The sequence below is a fragment of the Rhinolophus ferrumequinum genome, chromosome 22 (assembly GCF_004115265.2).
Source record: "Rhinolophus ferrumequinum isolate MPI-CBG mRhiFer1 chromosome 22, mRhiFer1_v1.p, whole genome shotgun sequence".
Classification (NCBI taxonomy): Eukaryota; Metazoa; Chordata; class Mammalia; order Chiroptera; family Rhinolophidae; genus Rhinolophus; species Rhinolophus ferrumequinum.
In genome coordinates, this window is record NC_046305.1 from 19,973,971 (window position 1) to 20,000,644 (window position 26,674).

At 41.5% G+C, this 26,674-nt stretch overlaps 1 protein-coding gene and 2 pseudogenes across 1 annotated transcript in view; 1 reads left to right on the forward strand and 2 right to left on the reverse strand.

Moving 5' to 3' along the window:
• PPP2R5A (protein phosphatase 2 regulatory subunit B'alpha) overlaps window positions 1-6,091 on the reverse strand; it is a 58,027-nt gene extending 51,936 nt beyond the window's left edge. Inside the window, exon 1 of the mRNA XM_033092144.1 lies at window positions 5,175-6,091. Coding sequence (XP_032948035.1) covers window positions 5,175-5,355 — 181 coding nt within the window. The 5' untranslated portion in view covers window positions 5,356-6,091. The remainder of the gene's footprint in view (window positions 1-5,174) is intronic.
• Window positions 6,092-9,723: 3,632 nt separating this feature from the next.
• LOC117015031 (U6 snRNA-associated Sm-like protein LSm3) lies at window positions 9,724-10,022 on the reverse strand (annotated as a pseudogene).
• Window positions 10,023-14,034: 4,012 nt separating this feature from the next.
• On the forward strand, window positions 14,035-26,420 carry LOC117014937 (40S ribosomal protein S20-like; annotated as a pseudogene).
• Window positions 26,421-26,674: the final 254 nt, after the last annotated feature.

Consider the following 26,674-nt stretch of genomic DNA (forward strand, 5'->3'; position numbering starts at 1 on the left):
GGGGCAGCAAAGTTAAGAGAGTGAAAAGTAAATAGCAGGAGGTAAAGTGAGGGCAGGAAATGTTAATAGGCTGGGTAATGAGCCATGAGTATCAGAGAGAAAGGACAAAGTCTCAATTAATGAATTAAGTCAACAGAAAGATAATGCTAAACTAGTGAGTGAGTCTCAATCCTGCCTGCACAGTAGAATCACCTCCGGAGCTTATAAAATATACAAATGCCTGGATCCTACCTTAGACCAATTAATTTGGGATCTCTTGAGGGTGGGACCCAGGCATTGGTATTTTTTAAAGCTCTCCAAGTGTACAGCCAGGGCTGAGAACCAGAGTGCTAAACACATACAAATAAAAGTCAGCTAGTCTCTATCCCCAGCTTTTTACAATTCATAAAGTTAAATTTAGAAAATAAAACACGAAAATCTATTTCCCAGATATAATATTTGTGTTGGTAAACCTGTGTTTGTCATCCAAAGAGGGACAATAACTCATTAAGGACTAATTCACCTTTGTGATTTTACCAAGGGAAAATGGTATTCCTGTAAGTAAAAATGATTAAACTGAAGTTCAAAGGGGTTAAATAACTAGCCCAAGGGTCATCAATGATGCAGGAAAACAATTCAAGTCCACTATTTAAGGGTGGTGTTCTATCTCAATGATCACACTATTTTACTAAATACATTTTATTGGACTATCACTTTATTCAATTGGACACTTCCTAAAATAATCCAAAATTCAATTAAGAATCAGAGGAGGTAATAAAATTGGGAGGAAAAGAAATTTGACCCTAAATAGGAATTCTGAAGGTGCTAAATTAGACAAACAGAAACGTTTTTCCTTCTTGTGAAGCAATGGACACTGTATTTATCAATGGCTCTGAGAAGTATATCCTGAAAAAGTTTTAAGAAATTAAAAAATAAGTCTTCCAGAAGAAATGAAATTACTTCCGGAAAATAGTCCTAAAATGACTAAAATGTTATATCCCTTTGTAAACAAACATTTTTCTTAACATATTCAGATGAATTTCAACTCTCAATTACAAAAAGGGATTTTGGGTTGAGATGGAATGCTACTAACTTTGAGAAGATCTATAAACCTTATAAGTTGAGTGAGTAGTGTTTTCCACCAACAAAAAAGTTAAACTAGTTATGAAACTTCAGATTATATCAATGTTCTTGTTCCAGTTATCCTAAAAGACCACATACCTCAAGAGAAAAAAAATGTTTTTCCCCTAATGGTAAGCAAGGCACTTCAAATCAGCACCACTGTTACTGACCTCCATATTTCCAGTGGGACCCAGTTTCTAAAAATATACCAACAAAGAATCTGAGTGATACTTGGGAAGTTCTTCACCTCATCTGAAGCAGACTTCAATCTCAAAACCAGTTTCATTGTTCTGTGTTGTTTACTGCCTGTCTCTTATGAGAAATGCACAACTACACCATTCTATTGGTTAATTCAATTTCTTTGCTTGGTAAAAACTTCTAACTACAGCTTTCTATGTTTTAAAGAGTATGATTGATTCCACCCTGCTTCCACTTCCACTGAAAAATGTTACAGCTTCACTTCACGTAAATCATACCTGAACACTGATTTTAAATGAAATCATTCTTTAAGTACACTAGGAAAGTTTACTATTTATGTGAATCCTTCATTTAAAAAAAATATTTTAATCTGGATTTTCAAATATCAAAGCGAATCGAAGCTAATATTCTTTGACTGCCTATTTTTAGGCACTTTAATTACATTATTTCTCTTAATCCCACAATCCTGGAGATAGAAGGTTTTATCCCCATTTGACAGATAAGGAAAACAACTCAAAAAGATTAAAAACTGCCCTAACTCTATCATACTGCTTCAAATTTTCATTTAGTAAGTTAACAGCAAAAATACTGAAATCATTTGACCTGGGTACCAGTATCAGCTGCAACACCATTCAGACAAATAATCATAGGCCTGAATCTAAGCTGTTTAAGCCTCAACTTTCTCATCTATAAAATGGGAGTAATACTGGCCTTGCACAAAGTTGCTGGGATGACCCAATGAAACATGTTTGTAAAAATACACTGAGCTGTGTGGATTGTCCCACAACAGTAGGTGTGAAACTTTAGTAGGTGAGAAAAAGGGATATCAAGGATTAGGAGTTACACACCTCTGGACTGTGTTTCCCTTGTTACGAGCAATACTAATTTTATAATTAAGAATAAAGTGTAAAATAATTTGTAAATGCTACATATTATATAAATGTAAGGCATCTACTACTTTACCAAACCAATCCTTCAAAGACTTAAAATAGGTTAAACAGACCGAAAAACTTCCTATTGTAAATAACAGACTTTTTAAGTTAAAAGCTTCCTAACTGTTAGAAGAAAAGTTTAAGGTAGAAAAATTAAGTCCTATGCTAACGTAAGTTTAAATACAGAAAAAAAAAGATTGATAAGACGCTCCTATTTTGTTTTCTAGTACCTTGCTTTCAGAGGTGCTTACAGAATTTAACATAACAAGAAAGTTAAAAAGTGTTTTTAAAAAAATTTAAGCTATACAATATAACACAGTTTAATTTTCAGGACACACATAGTAACAGTTTCTCACTTAAAAACATCCTTTAAACAAAACTTCTTTATTAAATACCTTCTGTAACAGAGAATTTACTCTGAACGTTTTCACCATTAAAATCCTGCAACCCACTTACTAAATGATTTTGCACAAAATAAACTTATAGATGAAAAAGTTGCATTATTTTGCTAATCCTTACCCACAGTATGCTTTGAGGAAAACAGTGGGCAAGTTTCCAATTTAGATCCATGTGGACAAAGTGTAACATAAGCAGGATGGTATAAACACTTGAAAGATCTTGGATGCCCACAGAAATCTGAATCACTCCACAGTAGGATTGTATTTCAGAGCAGGAAGAAAAATTCTCTTTCATACACATCTACTCTTTTTTGTTAAGGCCACAAATGGAAAAAACTACTACTGACAGAAAAAGCACACAACGCTGTGGTATCAAGTACACTGCCAAAGTACCAAGCAAAGCAATTGAATTTTTGAAAAAAATCACTTTTCAAGCACTTTGGAATCTGAAGTAAAAGTAGTTTTTCCTATTAGTGGGTAATCCAAGTAAGGGTCTCATTTCCCTCAATTAAGTTTGCATAAATTTATCTTGAATATATAACTTTCCTTATAAAGAAAATTATATTTTCATGCAAAATATATATATAATCTAAATTTCCACGTTTTCCTCTACTAGCGACAAAAATACTACAAATAAAACATACTGTGACCAAAATGCTGTTATATAAATAAAACATTCAATGGCACCTTCAACTTGTTGCACTATATATCATATAACTTAGATGATTACTGACACTGCGTATTTTAGCCAGGCTTTTAAAAACAAATGTATTAAAGCTGCATCTCTTGGCTTGAACCAACCATGTTTAATATTCAATTATTTGTATTAAATAAAAGTAAATATTATATTAATGACAATACTAAGGAATCACAATACCTCACTAAAAAACAAATTAAATAAATATGAAACGCTAGCACCAAACCTTTAAACTTTAAAAATAATTCAACAATTTAATGAAAAAAAATATAAAAATAACTGTGGTTGTAATTAAAAGTTAAATCCATGAATAGCAAGTCAATGTTCTAATAGGTAAGATGATATTCTTTTATGGCTATGACATCACTCAAGAATTAAAATTTTGGCAATGCCTACCATTGTGGTTTACCATTGACTACAATACGTAAATTTTAAAAATTTTTGTATGCTAAAAAGCAAATGATAAATGCAGTAACACTGGCTACACACAGCTTAACTAAAACCGTCTTTAAAAAGCCAGTTTGATTCTGGCCTGGGATGTTCTTGATTTAGAAGCACCCCCAAGAGGCAGGGCCATGCAGGGTCTGAATGGGGTTCCAGAGATATTGTAGGTCAACTGTGATTTGATCTTGGGTGTTCTTTAAACTCCTAGCCAAACTAAGGCTGAATTCATAGGCCCAAAGACAAATCAGAATGAAACTGGTTTTGAAGAGGATGAAATGGATTGAAAAATCTGCTGAACATTCATCTATTTTAGTATAAACCTTTCATTTCCTGGCCTTGCAAAACAGATGATCTAAATTTCTATTAGATTTCTTTCATCAAAAAAATTGTTTTAAATGTCTAGGAGCATTATCATCTTGTTCCATGATGATTTCAATCTCACAAAAAACGAAGACATTGAAATAAAATTAAAAGTAGTAATTCACAAAGAATAAACTAGACCACCAGGAAACAATTTTTTTAAATCCTCTAAACTTAGTGGGAAAAGTGAGTGAGCCAAAAGGAGTGCCAAGTTCTCCTTGCCAGGCATTAGGCACGGATACCCATTTGAATTACTGTACAAACCTACAAAGTCCCTGGAATCACTGCTTGGCAAACGAAGTTCCCATTCCATTGCAAACCAACACGATCTATTCCTTTATACGTCGCCAAATTTACCGTGTACACCTTCTCGGACAATAAAGTATTTTAAGTATTTCCAGTCTTCCGGGCCAAAGGATAACATTTAAACCTAACGACCCAGTTAATAAGACACTACACCGATCAGGTTTTACGTTTTTTTCTTTATAAAGAAATCCAAAGGCCAGGTAACTAACTCTAAACGTTGTTTGCATTAGGATTCCTGGTCTGTGTGACTCTTTGAAACAATCAATGGGAGGGAGTTGAGACGGTGAGTGCAGGCGCTATTGAAAAAGTAAAGGACTAGTTAAGAGTGTCCGAAGGAGGAGGTGCGTCTCCGGATAGTGAAGGTCGGAAGGAAACACAGATTGTTAAATAAAGCAAGATGGGAAAGACAAGCCTGAGAGAAGAGGGAAGAACTGTACCTCGCGGGACGCACGAGAGTTCCAATCGCGAGGGCAGGTGACTGAGCGCGCAGGTGGGGAGAGTTGTTGGCCTCCACTCAGATGGGAAGAGTTAAGGGAATCAGGGAGAAGTAAGAAAAGTAGCAAGACTCTTAGCCTCAAACCTGTTGGAATCTAAGGGGGATGGGGCGCCAAGGCGTCGTGGGGAACACGACTCGCACTACCAGCCCCAGCTGGGCAGAAGGAACCCACAAGGAAACGGCTCTGCGGGCGCGGGGCGAGCCCCTGAGCTCCCTGCCCCGGCTGCGCCCTCGGAGGTTACCTTTGAGCTGGGGCAAGGGGTGCAGCTCCGCCTGGCTGCCCTGGCTGCGGAACTGCGACGAGCCCTGGGAGCGCTTCTGCCTCTGCGCCTTGCGCACCGATTTCCGGGTGAAGCCGTCCACTTTCTCCGAGGCCGAGATGGCGGCGCTGGCAGTCCCCGCCGGCGGCGACGACGACGACATCTCCGCAGCCCTGGCGCTTGGCAGCTCCGGCTGCTGCTTGCACGGAACGGGCGGCGGCAGAAGGAGGATGCGGGGGAGAGGCGCGGAGCGCTCGCGCCCCTCCGCCCCGTCCCCCCGGCCACACCGCCCTTCTGCTCCCGGGCGCCGCCGAGCTTCTCCTCGCTGCCCGCCAACGCCTCACGGTCGCATCTCAGTACCGGAGGTTCCTGGTCCCCGCTGCGCGGCGGGCTCCCGGAGGCAAGGGCGGGGGCGGAGGGGGGTGAAGAAGTTGTTGACTCCGGGCGCCAAGGGCGGTGGAAGGGAGCCTGAAGTTTAGACAACTGAGGCGAGGGCGCAGGGGTGCGGACGTCGAGCGCGCCTCTCGTTCCTTCAGCCCAGGTTGCCAGCCAGCCGGCCGGCCAGCACCTCAGTGGCCGCTACCAGCGCAGCCCGCCCTGCATGGAGCCTCCTCCAGAGGCGCTGCCATCGCGGGTCCCCTCCGAGCCGCTGCCACCGCCACGGCGCCCGCTCTTCCCTGTCAGCGCCAGCCCCTCATCTCCCAGGGCGGTGACCCGCCGCCCGGGCTCTGGGCACGCACACACACACACACATACGCGCGCGCGCTCCTCGCAGCGCGGAGCCGTCCTAGCCCCCTCCCCCACGCGCCCTTCCGCCGCCCACGGAGAACCCCCAGCGAGCGTCCGCTACAACTTGAGAAGGTGGTGGAGACGCGCAAGGGGTGGGGGGAGTGTGTGTGCGTGCGCGCGCGCCGGGGCGTGCGACCCGGGGGAGGAGCCTTGAGTGGGGGTGGGGTGGGAGGAGATTGACAACTTCCGCGGGGTCCCGCCAGCCTCTAGGGTGCTCGGGAGGGAGTAGGGGGTGGGCAGGCATCCCAGCTCTCTCAGCCAATCACAGGGCTAAGCGGCGGGAACGCGGTGAGGCGTGGCCTCCTGGAAGGTGTCTCAAACTGGGAGGTTAGAGAGAGGAATGGGGCGTGGTTATGGACGGACTTAGGTCACAGCCAATCGTAAGTGAAAATGGCGAGCCCGGTGCCGCTTGCGTCACAACAGCGCAATGAATTTTCTTGGTAGGGGAAGTGCCCCTTTACCAGTGAGCACTTTGTCACGCCTGCGCGACAGCTTCAGGCAATAATTGCTCTTATGACAGCCTATGAGAAGACCAGAAAACTAGAGGGGTTAGTTTAGGAAGCAAACTAGAATGCCCTTCCCTCTCCTCTCTGCTGGCCAATGAGGAACTGAAGCGACTGGTGGAGAGCTTGCGGCCTGGGGCGGGAAAGAGCGCCAGGTGTTACGTCACTGAAAAGGGGCGAGCAAATGTAGGGTGGGGAACCAACAGTCAGCAATGTGATTGACGAACGAAAGAGCCTCGGGGAAGGCGAGGAAGTGGTTCGTTCAAGCGGAGCGAGGTACTGGACTCCTGCGCAGGCCTTTGAGTCTCGCTGCCCCTAATCCTAATTGGTAGTTGCAGAGTAAATTGGTAGTTCTGGAGTGGCTCAGGCACCGCAATTCCCGAGAACTGTTCTCGCGCCAGGTTTGGGCAACTCTAACATTTACTTCAAAGATTTCTCCAAATCTGCACCCTCCAAGAAGAGGTTCTCATTTCAATTTAGTGTCCCATTAATTTTTATCCCTTCTTCAGCCAAAGGCCTTCAACTACTTCAACAGAACGAGTACAAATTTGTTCATCAGTGGTTTGGGGTTGGGGAGTTGCCATTTACTCTTACTGGGATCTCTTGGAGATTCCGTCTATATTTTAAACTTATTAAAGACAAAGACTGGTCATCCAGTCTTTTGTGCAGTGTTTTCCGTAGAATGATGCTTAGTAAAAATATTTGAGCTGATGCGTTATATGAGAAGTAACACAAAAGGGAACCAAATATTCTCTCTATCCTATTATAAGGTCCAAAGTACAGAAAGTACTAAACAAAATTCAGAAATTGATTTGTCATTTACATAAAAATGGTTAAATACTTGGAGAGTAGGGTATAAAAAATTCTTAAGCTTAATTTAAGCCTAGAAAAATAAAATAAGTGAGCTGAACAGTTTTGTCTCCCTTTATCTTGGCAGTTTTGCGCTGATAGACCCAAATCTCCATTCCTCTCTGGAGAGCTCCAACTTTTTCCTTTCGACATCATTGAAATAGCTGCCCATGGATTTAAGCAAAACTACCTGATGCATATGTCAGAAAATTCCAACTTTGGGTAGGAAGTTGGATTCTAGATCTAGAAGCAAACTTAGTCCCTTAAAATAGTTCCTTCCTCAGATTCACTGAGTGATGAAATTGTACACCGTCCTCCCAGTCAAGGAGCTTGGAACCTCAGCAGCATGTTTGACACTTCTCTTTCTCATTCTGTCAAGTTCCAGACCATGTTGAATTACCTTCACAAACGTGCAGACCAGTGCTTCCTCATAATTTGCACAACCGACCACCAAACATAGTTTGTTTCAGGGCTTGCAACCTCAGGGCCAGTTCAGTTTTTAAAAGTGCCACTTTTCGTCTTTCCAAAGAAGACATAGAGATGGCCAACAGGCACATTAAAAGATGTTCAACATCACTGATTATTAGGGAAAATGGAAATCAAAACCCACAATGAGATGTCACCTCATACCGGTTAGAATGGCTATCATCAAAAAGATAAGAAACAAGTGCTAGAGAGGATGCCAAAGAAAAGGGAACCCTTGTGCCCTGCGGTGGGAATGTAAATTAGTACAGTCACTGTGGAAAACAGTATATTATTCCTCAAAAATTAAGAGGGAACTACCATATGATCCAGGTATTCCACTTCGGGTTATTCATCTGAAGAATTATGAAAACACTAATTTGAAAAGATACATGCACACCTACATTCATTGCAGCTTTACAATAGCCAAGTTACGGAGACAACCTAAATGTCCATGTCCATTGAGGGATGAACAGATACAGAAGATACACACACACACACACACACACACACACACACACACACACACACCCCTACACCCTCAAATGGGACACTACTCAGCTATAAAAGGTGAAATCCTGCCATTTGTGACAACACGGATAGAACTTGAGGGTATTATGCCAAGTGAAAACACATCAGGCAGAAAAAGACAAATATGGATGATTTCACTCATATGTGGAATATAAAAACAAAACAAACCAAAAAATAAAAAGACGAACTCAGAGGCAGACAACAGATTGGTGGATACCAAAGGGTAAACGGGGTTAAAGGAAGAGTGAAATGGGTTAAAAGGGAATGGATGGGAAACTAGGACTTTATGGTTATCATTGAATCACTTTTCCTTAGCTGTGAGGTCTTTTGCCCCATCTCAGTGAGTTGTAATCATAAATGCCTGATAACCCCTGGCATATCCAATCCTCTTGTCCTTGCAGAGTGGGTCTAAAAAGCCTGATGTTGGCAAACTCTCCACACTTAATTCAACCCTGCAAGCATTTTTTTCAAGTGCCTTCTCTGTGCCAGGCAATATGCCAGACACTAGGAATGAAAAGGTAAATAAAGCATGGACTTAAAATTTAGTGAGAGGGACAATATAAACAAAGGATCAAAGACTATATCATAAGTGTGCCTTATGGTGTGTGCAACAGTGGAAAGAAGATCAAATTTGGTTTGAATGAAGAGGCAGAAAAATTTAACAGAAAAAGTAATGCTTGAAGTGAGGTCTTGAAACAAAACAAGTTTTCATACGGATAAAAACAGAAGAAAAAAAATACTTCTCATTCAAGAAATTAGCTTACCCACATTTCTTCATCCCTGAAAAATATTTCCATATCTCTGGCAATGAATTTATTTTATACGATATGTTACCAAAAGTTTTTTCCCATTGCAATAGAAGAATATATTACACTATACCTTGTGTCAGAATTTGACCTGGAGGTGGATGGACAATATAAAAAATGGACATTAAATTCAATATATGACTCCCTTCTGGTATATTCTGAGGAACAGTGATTGCAAAACTACCATATGGGTTCTTAATGTTCCTTTCATATGCAGATTTTATATAAATCTATAAGTGGTGTTTCTCTTTCATCCTCCTGGAGGAAGCATCTAATAGGTTTGAGGGCAGTCCCTGTCTTAATACAAAGCTGCTGCATGACAGCAATGTGTCCTCTCTCTCTCTCTCTCTCTCTCTCTCTCTCTCTCTCTCTCTCTCTCTCCTCTCTCATCACATTTATTGAAGGTTGGAGAAAAATTAAAATGCCATTTAGCTTAAGAATTTGTAAGTCATCTGCAAATCAAACTCATTTGGAGTGGAAGAATCCTTGGTCATTTCTTAGTATCAAAATTTACGCAGGTTTTTTTCAATATCTTCTACATTTAAAGAGGCAATCAGTCTCCTATTTTCCATACAGGATAAATTCTTTGTTTCAGCCAACTCTCAATGGAGAGGCAACTAGTACAACATCATCTCCCTGGACAAAGAGCATAGAAATATTCCGTTTTGTTGATTTATATGTTTCTTCATCAATTTATATAGTAGTCACAGTTTCTTCCACATCTCCCAGTATCATATTTAAATGCTGACCATAAGCATATAATCTACCTGGAAGCTCTCTGTCATTTCTCATTTTCACATAAATTCGCTCATCCAAGCTGAGCCTGATGAGATCCAGGGGCTCTTTATGGTGTCGGTAGTTTGTTGCTGGTCCATATCGTCCACCACATTTCAATGTGTTCTCTCTCATTGGCTTGCTATTTTAGCTCAAGCTTGTAGAAATAATTAATTTGAGAATCCAATAAATCAACCTTATATCTTCAGTGTCAGTGTGGTCTCTATGGCTTGAAAAAGCAGTATTAGTGGTACTATAGGACTTTCAGGAATTATTGAACTGGAAATTTCCAATGTTTTCAGATCCTAGCCTTTACTTTCAATACCAAAGAATATAGCTTTTTAAAAAATGTGTGTGTCTGTGGGTGTATATAAATACAATCACCACCATAAATTAACTCCTACTATGTACTAGGCGCCATTCATATAAAGCATCTGGCAGAAAGAGATCAAATGAGATCTTCTCTTAAAGTGTCTCTCAAGTGACACTCCTTTCGATTCCCCTGGGAGCTTGATTCTGGTAACTCTTGTCATGTTCTGGAGCTATTTATTTATTTATTTGTATTCTAGCCTCTCTGGGGTCCTCTATTCTTCTCTTGCAAAAATTAGTGGAGATTCAAACTCTATTTATCATTTCTATACAAAGGCATTCACACAAAATGAAACTGAATAGATTGTACTGTCAAGACCATACCATTTGCTTTAGCACTTTACAAATTTTGTGTATGTGGAACTATGAAGTACTGACACCTAGAAGGAAAATGTGATTATCACAAGATTTAATGGTGCTTGATGTTTCTTATTCATTCCTTCAAAAATATTCATTAACCTCCTACAATGTGCCTGGTCTATTCTAGTTGCTTGGAAAATAGACATGAATGAGACAAAGTGTGCCTGCACGGAGATCACCATCAGTGGGGAAGCTTACAACAATTAAAGTTGTACTATGCAAACAAAAGAGGGAACATGCAACAGAGAAAAATTACTGTTGCACACACAGATATCCACAGATGTTTAGGTAAACACTAAGGTGACCAACTGGTCCTGGTTTGCTAGGAACTTTCTCAGTTCTAGCCCTGAAAGTCTCCTGTCCCTATAGCTCCCTACATCCTGGGTACGGAACCATTGATCACCCTACGAATCAAAGAAGCAACAGCATCTATTTATTTGGCCTATTATGAGCAAGGCTGATAGCTAAATGCTATGGCCTCAACCCTAAGGAGCATGAGCTCTAGGGGAAGAGATGAGGCACGGGCCCAGGAAATGACAACTTCTCATTCAGGATAATATTTGGTGAGAGATAAGAAAATAAATTCTGAGGAGCTCACAGGTGGTGTTTGTGCCGAGGTGGAGGAGACGAGATTTAAGCAGCACCTGGAGGATGGGGCATAATTACATAAGTACAGAAAAGGAGAAGAGGTAAGGGAGAGCACCGCCCCACTGTTTACCGCACGACTCTCACACTCAGGGTCCAGCTGGTTATGTCCGCCACCTCCTCCCCCTGCCTCTGCCTCAGGGCTTGATATCACCATCCACCCGTCAGCGAAGGGAGGAATGGGGTGAAGGTGTACAGCGGGTGTGAGGGGAGAGTACAGGCATGTACAGGGAGGTTCGAAGATGTGTTGACTAGAGAAGATGCTTTCTGGAGGAGTGGTAGGGCAGAAAGCTGGAAAAGGTACATTCATGCACTCATTCAACTTAAGTTCAGTGCTTATGATCGGCTATTTTCTGGCTGGGTTCTGGGGGTAGAAAGGACACAAAACACAAGTTTTCCCCTCAGAGAGCCTGGAAAGTGAAGAAAACAAACACCGCACAAACCACCATGGATAGTGTAATAAATACTGTGACAGAGGTAAGCACAGAGGAGGGGTACAGCATCTATGGGGTGGGGAACAAGAAATGCTTTCAAAAAGAGGCTCCAGATTTGATAACTGAAGAGCTATAAGGAGTTAGTCAGGAAAAGAAATAAAGGGAAACTCATTACAAGAAGTGGGAATAGACTATGTAAGGTACAGGGAGCCCCGAGAAAAGGAGATAGGTACCTCAGGAAGCTGAAGAGAGTGTGGCCTGAGCCTTCTGCAGTGGGCAGAGGAGGGCAGGGCAGGTCACAAAGGGCTTTGTATGCAGTTATTGCACTTTATTCTCAAGTCCATGAGGAGACACTGAAGGGTTTTAAATAAGAGAGTGTCACGATCAAATTTGCATTCTAGAAAAATTACATTGTTGGCAGAGTGGAGGATGAACTAATTACAGAGGCCAAGGTCAGAGATAGGAAAACCAGTGGGCCAGAAGAGAAATAATGAGAGCCTGAAGACGGCATCTGAGGTGGAATGGAGAGATGAGACTTGGGAGATAATTATAAATAAAGAAAAGGACATGGTGATTTATTAGGGGACTGGGATGTGAAGGGAAGGGACAGGGAGGAGGAAAGGATGATTCACAGGATTAAGTGACTGGTGGACAGCAATGCCATTTAGTGAGACAGAGAGGAGGAATATCACAGACATAGGAAGCTGGACGATGAATTTGAGAGATGTGCAATAAGCAGTTGGATAGTACAGTCTGGAAGGAAAGAAATCTGGGCTGAAGAAAGAGAGTTGAGAGTCATCCGTATACAGATAGTAGATGGAGCCCCAAGAACACGCTAGTTATCCTGAGCAGAGTAGAATAAGAAGAAAAGAGGGTGAGAGAAATCCCTGGGGTACCTGTATTTGAGAAAACTGCAGAGAAAGAAGATGGTGTCAGATTATGGCATGTCAACAAATTTGGACTTTGTCCTGAGGTCAATGAGGAGAATGAAGAATGTTTGAATAGAAGATGGCATCTTGAAAGCAGTGCTTTAAGAACACTGGGTGGGAGAAGTGGAAGCCAAAGAGATTGGTTGGAGGTGAGAACAGGTGTCCCGGTGATAAGGACCTGACTGAGTGGGGCTAAGCAGTGGGTCATTATCATCTGGGGGGGCTTTTTAAAGCTCTATTGAATTTTGAAAAATTCTCAAGTGACAATCCTACACCTTCCCCTGCCTTCATTCCCCCCATTCTTTGATGACCACTGGCTTACATTAAACGTGGTCTTGGGAATAGACGTAAGAGATATTACAAAAGAAACACTAGAGAGATTTGATTAAAGGGAGGTGGCAAGTCACAGGGAAGAATTACAAGTAAGGGCAAGGGTCTGATCTGGGTGACCAAATGAGCAGGGGGCGGGGGGAGGCTTTAATAAAAAGTCCAAAAGCTGAGTCAGTTTTCTCTTGTGGGAGGGGGAAGAAAGGGGTGTCAGGAGAAGGAAAGAAAAGGGAAGCAAAGATAAATTTGAGATTAGACAAGTTTGTTTTATAGAGTTTAATACAGTTTTTTAATATCATTGAGGCTGTAGAGCTGGAGCTTTATTTTTAAAAAGAGGCGATGACATACTGTATATGAATTTGGCGAAAGATGGAGACTAGACTGGGCTGACCGTCTGGAGTAGGCCAGAGCAAAGAAGGAAATTACACAAACAACACAAGCCTCTTTTTCTTCTTTAAGGAAAAAAAAAATTCATGACAGAAATGAATGGGCAAAAGGTGTGTAGCTGTTATGTGCCTCAGTAGCCTCCAGTGCCAAACAGTCGGTAGGAGTGCACAGGAGAGGACCAGGGCCCAGGGCGGCCTCCTGTATCTGCTGTGGCAGTGGGCCAAGGATCAGGAGCAAGGCAGCCTTCCCTCTTCCTAAGTAGGGCTTAGTGAGCTCTGTGGACACACACACACCACACACAAACACTCACTCACTCACTCACTCACCCGTGTCCTTAATCCTAACCACCTTTCACATAAAACTATGACAAACTCTCTTCATGATGCTTTTATAAGGAAAACAAAAATCTATCTACCAACTGAGGATCTCCTCCCAGTTTCAGGCCAGGCCTATGTAAGGCTTCCAGCTTTCCCAGCATTTTCCCAGCTTTCCCAGCATTAGAAAAAGCTAAGGCCTTTTCTAGCTCTCAGTAGCTAAGCTCCACTGCATAACACTAAACTTAAGTGATTGTATTTCCCAGCCTACTTAGGGTCAAGGATCTGGGATAGGACTGGAGAATGACCATAAAACCTTGTGTGAGATGCAATTCCAGTCCTTGCACATGTTGGACTCCGTATTTCAAAATGAATTATTTGAGTATTAGTATTTGTAAGAGAAAGTACTAACTCGATTCAATGATTGCAAACTGATTCCTTCTGTGTACTAGGAGGTGCTAGGGAAACAAAGGTGAACAGGACACAGCTTTTGCTTTCTTGGAGTTTACAGTTTCACAGGAGAAGAAGAGTCAAGTACACAGAGAAGCACGGCAGAAATCAAGGTAAGAGATGTACAAACAAAGTGCAATTACAATTAAAGGAGGAAAAATAATGTTCTGATGAGGAAATGAAGAAGAGGTGTCAGGAATGAGCTGGACATTTAAAATTAACCTTGAAGAATGCATAAAATTTCAATGTGTAGATACGCAGAGGAAAGGTGGATAACATTCTGGTGGGGGACAGCATGAGCAAGGTTGCTGAGATGGAAATATGTGTGGCATATTTGGAGAACAGAAACTAGTTTAGTTTGGCTGGGGTATAGGAGAGTAGCAGGAGATAAAGCTGGAACACGGGTCGGGGGCCTGCGACAGGGGACTGAATGCCAGGGTGAGGAATTTGTGCTTAATTTTTGTACTTCATTCCTTAGGCAGTGGGAATCTATTGAAGACTTTGGAGCAGGTCAATGGTGATCAGACCTGCGTGTAAGATGTTTAATCCCCCAGCTGTTAACTCAGAGAAATAAATAGAGGAGAGGCTCCAGGCAGAGAGGAATTTCAGACATGTTGGTTTTAACATATCTGTGGGTTCTCCAAATGAAGATTCTCATAAACCCTTGGAATAGGGGCGATCTGTATTCTGAAAGGTGTGGCGAAGGTCTTTGTAGCCTTAGTTACTTCATCTACAAACCAGGATTGTTCTGGGAATTAGAGCTAATGTTTGGAAATCCATTTGTCACAGGGCCTGTCTCATAATGGGCATGTGGGACAGATGTGGTAATGGTGTCATGGTGGCAGCATAAGTAGAAGCTGTACGGATCGTTCTTTCTTGTAACCCTTTTCATTCTTCCCAGAATTCTGCCATGAGTTCAGGAAATAAAACCAATGGCAAACTCTTGCTTCAGCCATACTTGCTCCTCTCCCAAGATGACCAAGACTATATATATTGGGTCAAGCAGTTGTACTGGCTCCTTTGTCCCTTAAGACAACCCCTCTACTAGGAGACCTCTTAGCCCCCGGTAAATAGAGTTCTGTTTAGTGTCTCTTTGTTTTGTCTGCTGTGTCCAGACATAGCAACTCAGAAAAGCTATAACTCTGAATGAATGAATGAATGGAGCTTAAAAACATGTAAAATGCTATTTATTATTTAGGGATCTATAGGGAGTATATATGTAGTTATGTATACACAAGTACACAATATACGTGCATACAAAACTTTATACATACATATTCCTAAACAATAAATAGCATAAATATAATGATATAGATAGCTTGTATATCTATATTTCATGGGTATTAAAATCACCAAATTCAGAGATCTTGTTACCTCCTAGAAAGAGGGTAGAAAGGGGACTATAATTAAGAGGGATACACCAAGGTCTTTACTTTTGTCTGTAATACTTTATGTACACGTGTTAGCTGAATGTTGGTTTGGTGGGTGTTTATTATATTATTCTCTACACAATTTGCATGTAGTACATAATATATTTATATACACATGTATGTTAAGTTCTGGAGTGAAGAATGTAGGGTCTCTGTGTTTTACAAATGGTGAGGCTGAGCTGAAGGTTGGGCACTTACAAAGGGGAAACCCAGATATGGAGAGAATCTTCTGCAACTTGCATTTGATCCAGCCAGCAGACAAACTGCCCACACTCATGCACCAGAGTAGGGATGCCCAAAAAGGAGCTGGATAATGGTAGAGAAAGATCCCCAAACACCACCCTGGAGGATGCCCACCCACAGGAAAAGTGACACTGAAACTAACACCGGCAGAGAAAATCTAGAGGAACAGATGGGTTCCTCAAACAAAAACAAGAAATTGCATCCTTACATTCCTAGGGAGAAAGGAAGTAATACAGCCTGTCAGTGACAGCAGGGAAGAAAGAAAGAGCAGAACAGTTTGATTTATCCAGAAAAAATATCTTTTTTGACTTTAGCAAGAACTATTTTAGCAATGCAAGAAGCAATTGTGGATGAAGAAACTTCCACTTCCAGATATGAAAATTAACTGGAACTGGACTTGCCCTCTCACCGGTAAACAAGAAAATTGGGCAAAATGTATGAAATATTTGTTTTCATTGTACAACACACAGGCAGGATTGTGGCCCCTGGGAGAAGAGAAAGAAATGAAGTGATCCCTCCAATATTCCTGGCTTTCTGCCTAGAGGCACCAGCCAGACCACAAGGAAAGAGGACCCAAGTAGACACGACAATCTTGCTGAAATGAGGACCAAAAGATCAGAGTTTGTGGAGGCTGAGGTAGCTGGAATTTTGAGGCCGAGTACTAGAGAAGAGATAGGTATGCAGAGAAAAAGCTCCAGAAATCTTGAGTCCCTTAAGTCTTTGGCTGAATACTAAGCTGCGTAGGATGCAACTCCATGAGATTCAGCAAAGAGAACTCCTAGGTTGCTATACAAGGTCCTAAGCTGGGACACATTCAAGTTCAACCAGGTAGAATGGAAAGAGCTTGTTGAACCCTTGTCGCACTCAGAAGAGACCCCAGAGTAATTGTGCCTCTGTAGTAGGGCTAAACTAGCCCTGAAATTAGAATTACATGTCCAACAAACATTTTAAAAACAATTTTTAGCAGGATCTGGGCATATAACCTTGGTAGCCATAAGATGACTTAGATTCTTGCACAAAAAGAAAACCATTTTAAGTTGGAGAGATAATAAAATAAATTATTATTTCAGTTATAAAAATTTTGTTGGAAACGTAAATGAAAAAAAACTACAAAAGATATTTTACAAAAAATAAAAGTTATTCAATTAAGCCACTAAATAATTGTCCACTGAATAAAAAAATCTTTCTATGTCAAAGTTCAATGGATTCAACTTTTGAAAAATTGCAAGGGCTTTCTTCACCTTTAGAGGAATCATGCCCAATTAATACTTGGACAGCGTTTTGTCTCAAAAGACTTTCAAACTTACAAAAAAAAGTCTTATTTCACAGCCTAAAAACTGAACTCATTGGTGTAGACATTGTTGAGTCTTTTCCATCTGTCAAAGAAAAACTTCAGCTAGATATGAAAACACAGTTTCCATCACAATGAAGGGTTCTCCAACTTCAACTTCTCCATGTGAAGTCAAAAGTCTGGATTTATTGAAATGTTAAAGCAAGAAACTGATCTTTCTTCTATTGCTTCATTCCTCTTATGTCACACATGTTGGAGATATTTGTGTTCACTTTTCTGAACAGTGTCATGGACATAGTTGTTAAAATTGTTCCATATATGTGCAAATGCTATGAATCATCAGCTTGTGGAACTGTAGAAAGAAGTAGGAGAAAATCAATGTAATGATCTTATTCTTTTCCAATGCTCATTGGTTGAGTAGTGGAAGACCTTTATAAACATTATTATAGTGTTAACTCTAATTCAAGATTTTCTTGAAATGAAAGGAATACCTGCCAAATATTCAATAATCAAAGACAAAAGGACAGCAGTGTGATTTATGTTTTCTCACTGATAATCACACTGCATATGAATGAGCTAAATCTGAAGTTCCAAGGAAGGAAAAATATATTTGTGATCTAGCTAGAAGGTATAAGAATTTCTGTTGAAATTGAAATTTTTCATAATAACAATTTAACACATTTTAACATGAATTAATATACAGATAATTTTCACTGAAAGCAAGAGCATTATGTAAATTAGTTGCAAAAACTAAAAGAAAACTATGAATAAAACTATTAATATTAATGAATTTATAGTTGCTTTTAAATTTATGCAACACTCCTTAGAATTCAATGTGAATAATTCTGAATTGAACACAAGAGTTAGTGAATTACTCAACTTAAACAGACAATTTTGAAACTGATCGAATTTGCTTCAAAGTCATGTCATTTCTTCTAAAGGAAAGGAACCAAGTTCGACAATATGGATGCAAATATTAAAAGAATGATTTTGAAACTCGACTCAGTTATTGGTAAAGTTTTAAGTGTGTTTGAAATAACTTGGGCATGTGAATCTACTCTTTAAACTATCAATTGTATGAAATATAAATGCGGCTTAAATATTTCTGAAGCAAATTTAGCATTTGAATTGAAAAGTACTCTAAGTTTAAAAATACACACTAGATTTAGAAGATTTCATATAAAAATATGAAACACGTAATTAATAATTTTTATATTGATTAGATGTTCATAATGTTTTGGAGATATTTGGTTAAATAAATGTATTGTTAAAATTAATTTCTCCTGTTTATTTTTTCTTTTTAATGTGACTACTAAACATTTCAACTTACCATGTTTCCCTGAAAATAAGACCTAGCTGGACCAAGACCAGTTCTTATATTAATTTTGCTCCAAAAGACACATTGGAGCTGATGGTCCAGCTAGGTCTTATTTTCAGGGAAACACAGTATGTATGTGACTCATGATTGTGTTGTGTATTATATTTCTTTTTTCCCCAGTTTTGTTGAACTCTAATTGATATATATAATAGCACTGTATCATATTTTTATAAGCAGGTCTGCTCTAAAGTAGAGGCTTTAGAGGCTGGGCTCTGAAACCAGATAGCCTGCATTCAAATCTAGTCTCTGACACTTTTTATTTGTGTGCCTTAGGCAAATTGTTTACCATCCCCATGCTTCCGTTTTTCCCATCTAAAAGTGGGGATAACAATAGTTTTTACCTTATAGGGTTTTATGAGAATATTTAAATAGTGTCTGGCACCTAGTAATTACCATGTGTAATAGCTACTGGTATTGTTATTATTATTATTACTATTGTTATTAACCAAGTGACCTTGAAAAGATCCTTAACCATAAATTTACTCATTTATAAATTATGATAACAGCATCTACCTCACGAGGTTTCTTCTTGAATTACATGAGATAAGATACGTACAATTGCTTGACAGGAGGTAGGTGCCCACCACATGCTTGCTGAATCTTCTAGATCTTAGCTGGTATTCAGAAGTATGTTATCTGTCTCAGCTCACCAATCTTAAATTCAATAGTGCATGAAGGAAGTTGTAAACCAGAAAGTGCTCTTAGTTGTTAAACGTTTTTTTTTGTTCATCTCCACCATGAAACTCCTGCGAGCATTTGTTTCTACACCTGCCTTACTTGGAGCTTCCCAGTTCTACTCTCTTACCATCTAGACCAAAAGCCGACTTTTCCATGGGGCCCGCAGGGTAGACTCCAGCCCCAGTATCTTCTCTACATTCCTGAAGCATTTCTATCCACTGGGTATATTTGACCTTTAGTCATATGCTACATTATATTGTTTAAAGTAATCATGTGTATGTCTCCCTGGTCAGGTTAGGGCGAATGTTTTATAACTTGTGAACTTTCCAACAGCACACTATAATTGCTCAAAAAAAATATCTGGACAAGTAGGAATATTTGGAAAAATTAGGGGAGAACAATGAATGTCACTGAAGAGATAAAGCTTTAAGCAAAAGTTTGAGATAAGCGTGAAAAGGCAGAACGGAGCTGATGAGGGAAGTAAGAAGGGCAGAGGTGGTGGTTGCAGACAGAGCAAAGATCAGGGAGTAAAGTGGACACCCACCCTGCAGGACAGTCCTAGAACTCAAAGCAAATCTCCTCTCCCCATAGTCCCTCCGATAGCTATTTCTAGCCACATCCAATTTTAGAAAGCCACCCAAGGTCTCATCCCAATCAGTTCTCTTGCCAATCTCAGACAGCTTATCCGCAGAGCTTCTTTCTCTAGTCCTGGGAGACTTCCCCACACCAAAATAGGTTTTTAAGATGTTTGGAAACCCTTCCCTCTGCAGTAGTCTTTCCTGACCACCTAAAGGTGAATGAGGTCAGGTGCCCTCCTCTCCTGACTTCTGCGCTCACAGATCCCCCTATGAGAAGACACCTTACTACCCAGGTCATTGTAGAATCCAAACATAGTGCCTGCTCCATAACAGGCGCTCCATAACCACTGAATGGACTAATGTCACTTGGTTAATTCTTGTTTTGGCCACAGTGGAGGTAAAACAGGCTAATGTGCATCGAAAGAAGCTTTTGTTCAATAATGACTCATGGGCTTAACTCTTAACACAAGGTTCAAGTTTGTTTTGCATTTTTGTGGTTCCAAAGTGATGGTGAATTGGCAAGGAGAAAGGGAGGCAGTATATTGGGAGTCAGGAGAGGTATGATTCAGGCCTTATAACTAACTTCAGTGTGAGTTTGGATACAAACCCACTCGGGTTTGCAAAATACAGAGGTGTCTTCCTGCCTCAAAATTCTATTCTGAAGTTAGACTGTTGTCATTAGGCATGATGCACCAATGACAATCATGACCCTCTCCATCGGTCACTAATCACTGGACGTGGGGCAGTAGGACACCTCAAGTCTGGTTACCTTGGCCACCAGGCTCAAGGACATAGGACTAGCAGAGACCAGCCTACGTGGAGAGGGACTGAGCTACCCTGGTCACTTGCTCATCATCTCTTTTAACTCACCGAGGTACAGCCAGTCTCTTTGTCTCTCTTTCTTTCCAACTTTATTCCCAGCCCGCAAGCCAAAATCTGATTACATAATTAAGCACTCAGTTAAGTGTTCTCTGATGCTGATTTTTAATGAAGTTGGCCAATGCTGCTTCCTGTTTTGAAAGAAGGCAAACCCATTTAAAAAGCTAGTCCATGCACCCAATACCCACAGCGTTTTAGAAATCAAATGGGCATTTAAACTATTTTAGAGGGAAAATAATCAGATGTAAATAGGTTAAAGTTCTCACAACAGAGAGGGTAGCTGTTGAAAATGGCAAACTTGGTACCAGGATATGATTGTAATACCAAAACTAGTACTGGTCTATTTGTCTATCTATCTATCCACAGTATCTATCTGTCTATCTATCTATCTATTTATCTATCTATCTATTTATCTATCTATCTATCTATCTATCTATCTATCTATCTATCTATCTATCTATCTATCTATCTACCTGCCTACCTACCTACCTACCCACCCTACCTATTATCAGATTGTTCTGGGCTAATATCCAAAAGGTCACAAATATGATGACTCCTTTTTCCTGAGATTTTGGAATGGCACGTAAGAGGTATCTATAAGACTTTGGAAGGCATCTTCCTAGAAAATCACTTCTGAGGTTCCCGGGTACCTTTGGAGAATACCTTGGGATGAATTTTAGAAATTCAGGGCCTTTAAGCTCTACACCAGGCCTGTTCATATTACTAGTGGAAGTAGAATCAGGCTGTCCTTCCGAACCTTCTGGTGTGTGCACTGAAACATACAATTGGAAAAGGGAAAGAGAAATGTTGAGGGAGAGATTATGGGCATTCAGGAGAGGTGTTGTAGTCATTTTCCATAAAGCTATTCTATCTTCTTACCCTACATCCATGACTACTGACATTGAAGGATTAAACTCTAACATTATGATTTCCTTACTTAAAATCTTTCATTCTAAGGATGCTTGCCATCACATCCTTGGTTTGACATTCAAATTTGGTCCTGCCTGTATCTTCAAATTCATGTCTCAGCACTCTTTGTCATACCTAAATACCTGTAATCCCCCATGTGCATTCTCCTTTTAGTGTCTTTGCCCATGCTGAACTCTCTCAGGATGCTCTTTCTCACCTTCTTCATATTCCATTTCCTATTTGCTGTTTAAGACAATTCAGGTGCCCCATGCTGGATACTCCTTTCAACTTGGTCTCCCTTCTCTGTTATCTCTGGGCACCCAAGCAGATCTCCACCATACTCTTTATATTAGAACACTGTGATCTCCTCTTTGCTTTACTGTCACCCTGACTAGATTAGGCCATAAGCTCTTTGAAGGTAAGACTATATATGAACCATCACTGTATTTCTAGTGTCTTGCACAGTCACTTATAGGAGTTCAACGAATATTGATAAACTAATTAGTTAGGTATAGATTGGGGGTAGAACTATCCCAACCAACTGGCATTGGCATGTTGCTATAGAATACAGCTGGTTTTGTCTCCAGTTCTCTCCTGGGCAAAAGCCTTAAGCTCCTCAGACACTCTGACCTGGGCCCTGCATCCACACACAGACTCACATTATTCTCTCCATCTCGACTTGGACTCTTCAACTCCATGCTCCATGTGCTCCCTGTTTTGGAAATCTGTTCCCTGTTTAAACCCACTTGGTTCTTTTCTCTGCCATTTTTTCTGGTTCTGTTCTTGTCTCTGCCCTCCTCATCATTATGTGTGCCACATTTTTGGGTGCATATTTCTGTGTCTATTTTTGCCTGCATGGGTGTGTTCCCTTGTCTCCTCCACTCAGGTCAAAGTTCCACAGATGGCCGTGAGTCTCCACCAGACTCACTGTGTGCACAGCGGATGTTGCCTCCTTTGCTGGTCCAAAGCCTGTTTGGACAATTCCCAATTCCTATAGTCTGCAGCCATCACTGCCAATTTGTATAACTCTTCCTGTAGTTATTCATTTCCATTGTATACTGAGCCCTGTACTGGATCTGTGCTGCTACTGAATACTAAGAGATTTCACTTCTGTCTCTAGGATTTCTGATGAGGAGGTGGTATGTCATGACCTCAACAAATTCAAAACCATTAAACAAAATGTGACAGCTCAACCGGGTTGGACCATCTCTACAATCTCCCACTGTACTTTCTCGGGAAGAAGGAGTATATTTTAGAGCTTGACCTTTCAGGGATTGGGATTTACTAAAACACTAAGTCTCTGTTGCAAATAGAAAACTATCTTCACATAAGGTTGTAACTCTTGAGTATCCATGAGTAGGGTATATGCTTTTATGATTTATTTATTGTTTTGAAAACTCGAAGGTTGTGTTAAACCACTTTCGTTTTTGTTCAGTGGTCTGTACTTGAGAAGTGCTGGCCAAAGTTAGAAGTACTGTCTGTGACCACAGGATAGATGGAAGGGAATTGGTCCACAAAGGAATCAGATTTGCGACCTTGGCCCTACTACCACTCACCCAAGTAGGATGTGGGCCCGGAGGCCTGGCAAAGCTGGAGCTTGGTGACTGCAAACGTGAGAAAGAGCAGGCTATCTTGCAGATGACCAGTTACTTGTCCCCATGGCTTCTGGAGCAGTCCGATCCCAGACCACCTTCCTCCCCAAAATAGCTTGCTGTTTGAAATGATCTTCCCTACTTCAGCAGGTGGGAATAAGTCGAGCTAAATGCCTTTAAAACCAAGTGTTATGATGGTTAAGCCCAGGGGATTGAGAAGTAGGCATATCTGAGTCTCTATCCCAGCACTGCCACTTGGTTGCTCTCTGGTCTTGGGGAGGTTGCTTAACTTCTCTAAACCTTATTTCTTCATGTTTAAAAGGGGGATGGTGACAGCACCGACTTCATGTGTTTTCCGGGGGGTTAAATGAGAAAAGGCATGTGAGGTGCTTAGCACTGTGCGTGGCATGGAGTGAGGTACGCATTCCATGGCAGCTCTTCTTCATATATTAATAACATGAAGAATAGTAATAACAGGACATTATATATAAAATGATTATAGCAATACAGGGCCCAAGTCAGCTGTGATCTCGGGCCACATCCCCAGTCACTCCTGCCTGTCTTCTCCCAAGGTGACCCAGTATGGCAGTGCCAGTTCTGTCCAGGGCTGCTGAGTGAGGTAAGAATCTCCGCCAGGATCAGGCTGCCTGGGCATGACCCCTGAGTTGGCAGCTGTGGAAGGAGGAGAACAGGGTGCAGGCGAAGATGAGGCTGTAGTGGGCGGGCTAGGGCTCTCAAGAGGAAGTAGGTTTGTGGTGGGCTGAGGGTGGGGTAAGGAAGAAGGGATGGGCAGAATCTGAGAGGTTTTTAACAGGAAGGAAGGCAGTTGAGAAAAAATAATCTACCTTGTGTCTTATTGGCTTCTTGATGTCATTTTCTGGAAATGAAGAATCAGAAAGAGAAACCAATGCAAGGCTTCTGGGGTGTCACAAAATATCAGGCCTTTCTCTCTTTGATTACTTTTTTTTTTTTTTTTTTTTTTTTGGAGCTGGAGGGGATCTCTCCACTGTCCCATCTGCAGCTCCAGAAAAGAAAAAGGAGCTATGTTTTACAAATGGTCAGACTGTCAGACCAAGATCTAATGTGTCTTTTTCACCCTAAATGTCTTGTTGCACAACTTGGTGTTATTTCCACAGGCAGCTGAAGTAATTCTGCTCTTGAAATCCTGCCCTGTGTGACTTTTTTTTTCTTGTTTGCTCACCCAGTAATTAAATAGTCATGACAGAACAGTACCCCAGTTCTTGGCGCATGGACCTAGGAGGGCATCAGCAGCTAACACGACATCTCTAGAAAGAACACGCTGTATTCTGAGTACTTGGGGCTGCAGTAAGAGAACTGGTCCCTGCCCTCGGGGAGCGCCCAATGTCCTTCGTCAGCCATCAGCTATCCAACTGTAGCTCAGTGCAGATTGAATGACCCACCAAGCCAAGCCCTATGGAACCCTGGGAAGGTTCTCTTACCACAAACAGGAAGCAAAAGTCATAGCAGAGCAGGATTTCAAAAGTAAGGTTTCTTCAGCACCTTGGAAACACCCACTGCCTCCCCACCCTCCCCATGGTTTCACCTCTTATCTCTGCTCAACTTCTTACTTTGACAGATTGTTTTGGATTTTAGTCTCCAAACTTGAATCAGGCTTTATTTGGGGGAGTGGAGGCAGAAGTAAAAGATTTTACCAATTTATTTCACTCTGGGTCTCCCCACCTTCCCGTGAAATAGCCTATTGTTTGGAATAGGCTGAACTATCAGTTTGGTTGTTCTGTACTCACCTCACATTTTGCACAGTTGAAATCAAGCCTTCATCCTCATCTCCAACATCAGCTCAGTTTCCTCATTTCTATTAAACAGCACCACCATTTACCCAGTTGTACCAGTTAATCGTTCACTCACACCTGCTAGCTTCATAGTCACCAACAGATGTGGCTGATTCTGGATTCATCGGAAATGTCACTCTACTGGCCCCTCATCACTGTCACTGCTATACGACTCAAGCCTTTATCATGTCCTCATGCCTGGACCTCGGTAACAGCACCCCCACCAGACCTCCCCAAATCACTCCATGCTGCCCAGCATGTCACAATTAATCCGCCCAGAGCACAGATTGCATCACTCCCTTTTCTGCCCCGAAGCCTCATCATTGCCTATAGTGCAAAGTCCAGCCAGTCACCCAGCCTGGCGGTCGCCACATTTTTCTGCACTTTGGCTGCTGCCAACTTCTGTAGGCCATGTCCCCACTCCCCAAAGACGACCATGGGTCCCTCCTGCCGGGCGGCTTTTAATGAAGCACTGAGCTCCGTAAATGGGAGATGCCAACTCCCAGGAAGGGAGAGGGGGAGGGGAGGAGGAAGCTCTGTCTCCACAAATCGTTCCAGTCCTTTCCACTAGCTCTGAACTGCCCCACCATCTGCGTCTAGACCACTCATTTAGAAATGAACAGCAAGACCGAAAACCTTTATTAGAAAATTTCCAAACTTACATATAAAACCCTCATGAACCCACTTGCCAGCTTTAGCAGTCATAAGTTTTACAATTTATTTCATCTGTCCTCTACCTTGCGGGGGGTGGGGTGGGGGGGGCGGAGGGGGGAGGTGGGGGGGGTTTAGGGAGGGGGTAGGGGTGGTGAGCCATTTTAAAGCACATTCTAGGCATTATGTCAATTTATTCTCAAATACCTCAGCATGCATCACAAAAAAGGACATTTTCTTATATAGCCACAATGCCATGATCACACCTAATAAAATTGCTAATAATTCCTTCCTATCATCTATTTCTCAGCCTATATTAAAGTTGCCCAGCTCTTTGAGGAAGATGCCTGCAGCAGCAGGGCTCCTGCTCCTGCCTCACTGCTGTTCACTCTCACCCGAGGAACAAGTCGGTCAGGAAACCATGGCACAGCCATGCCTTTTAAAGATACCGGAAAGACCCGCATGGCACCAGAGGTGGCAGATTCACTGAATTAGAATTATGCTACAGCTGCAATGTAAAATCCTTGGAGAAGGTGTATGCTGATTGGATCAGAGGTGCAAAGGAAAAAAAATCTCAAAGCAAAAGAGCCAGTTTGGATGCCTACCAAGACTCTGAGAATCACTACAAGAAAAACTCCCTGAAGGGAAGGTTCTAAGACTTGGGATCGGTTTTTTTGTTTGTTTGTTTGTTTTGTTTTTCAGAGGAGGATCCACAAGCGACTGAGTGACTTGCACAGTACTTCTGAGATTGTTAAACAGATTATTTCCATCAGTATTGAGCCAGGAGCAGAGGTGATGTCATCATTGCAGATGCTTAAGGCAACTTTTTAAAAAATAATAATCTGTTGTTTAAAAAACAAATGTTTCCCAAATTGTCTTTAAAAAATCATGTTTAGGGGCCGGCCTGGTGGCTCAGGCGGTTAGAGCTCCGTGCTCCTAACTCCGAAGGCTGCCGGTTCGATTCCCACATGGGCCAGTGGGCTCTCAACCACAAGGTTGCCAGTTCAACTCCTCGAGTCCCACAAGGGATGGTGGGCTGTGCCCCCTGCAACTAAGATTGAACACGGCACCTTGAGCTGAGCTGCCGCTGAGCTCCCGGATGGCTCAGTTGGA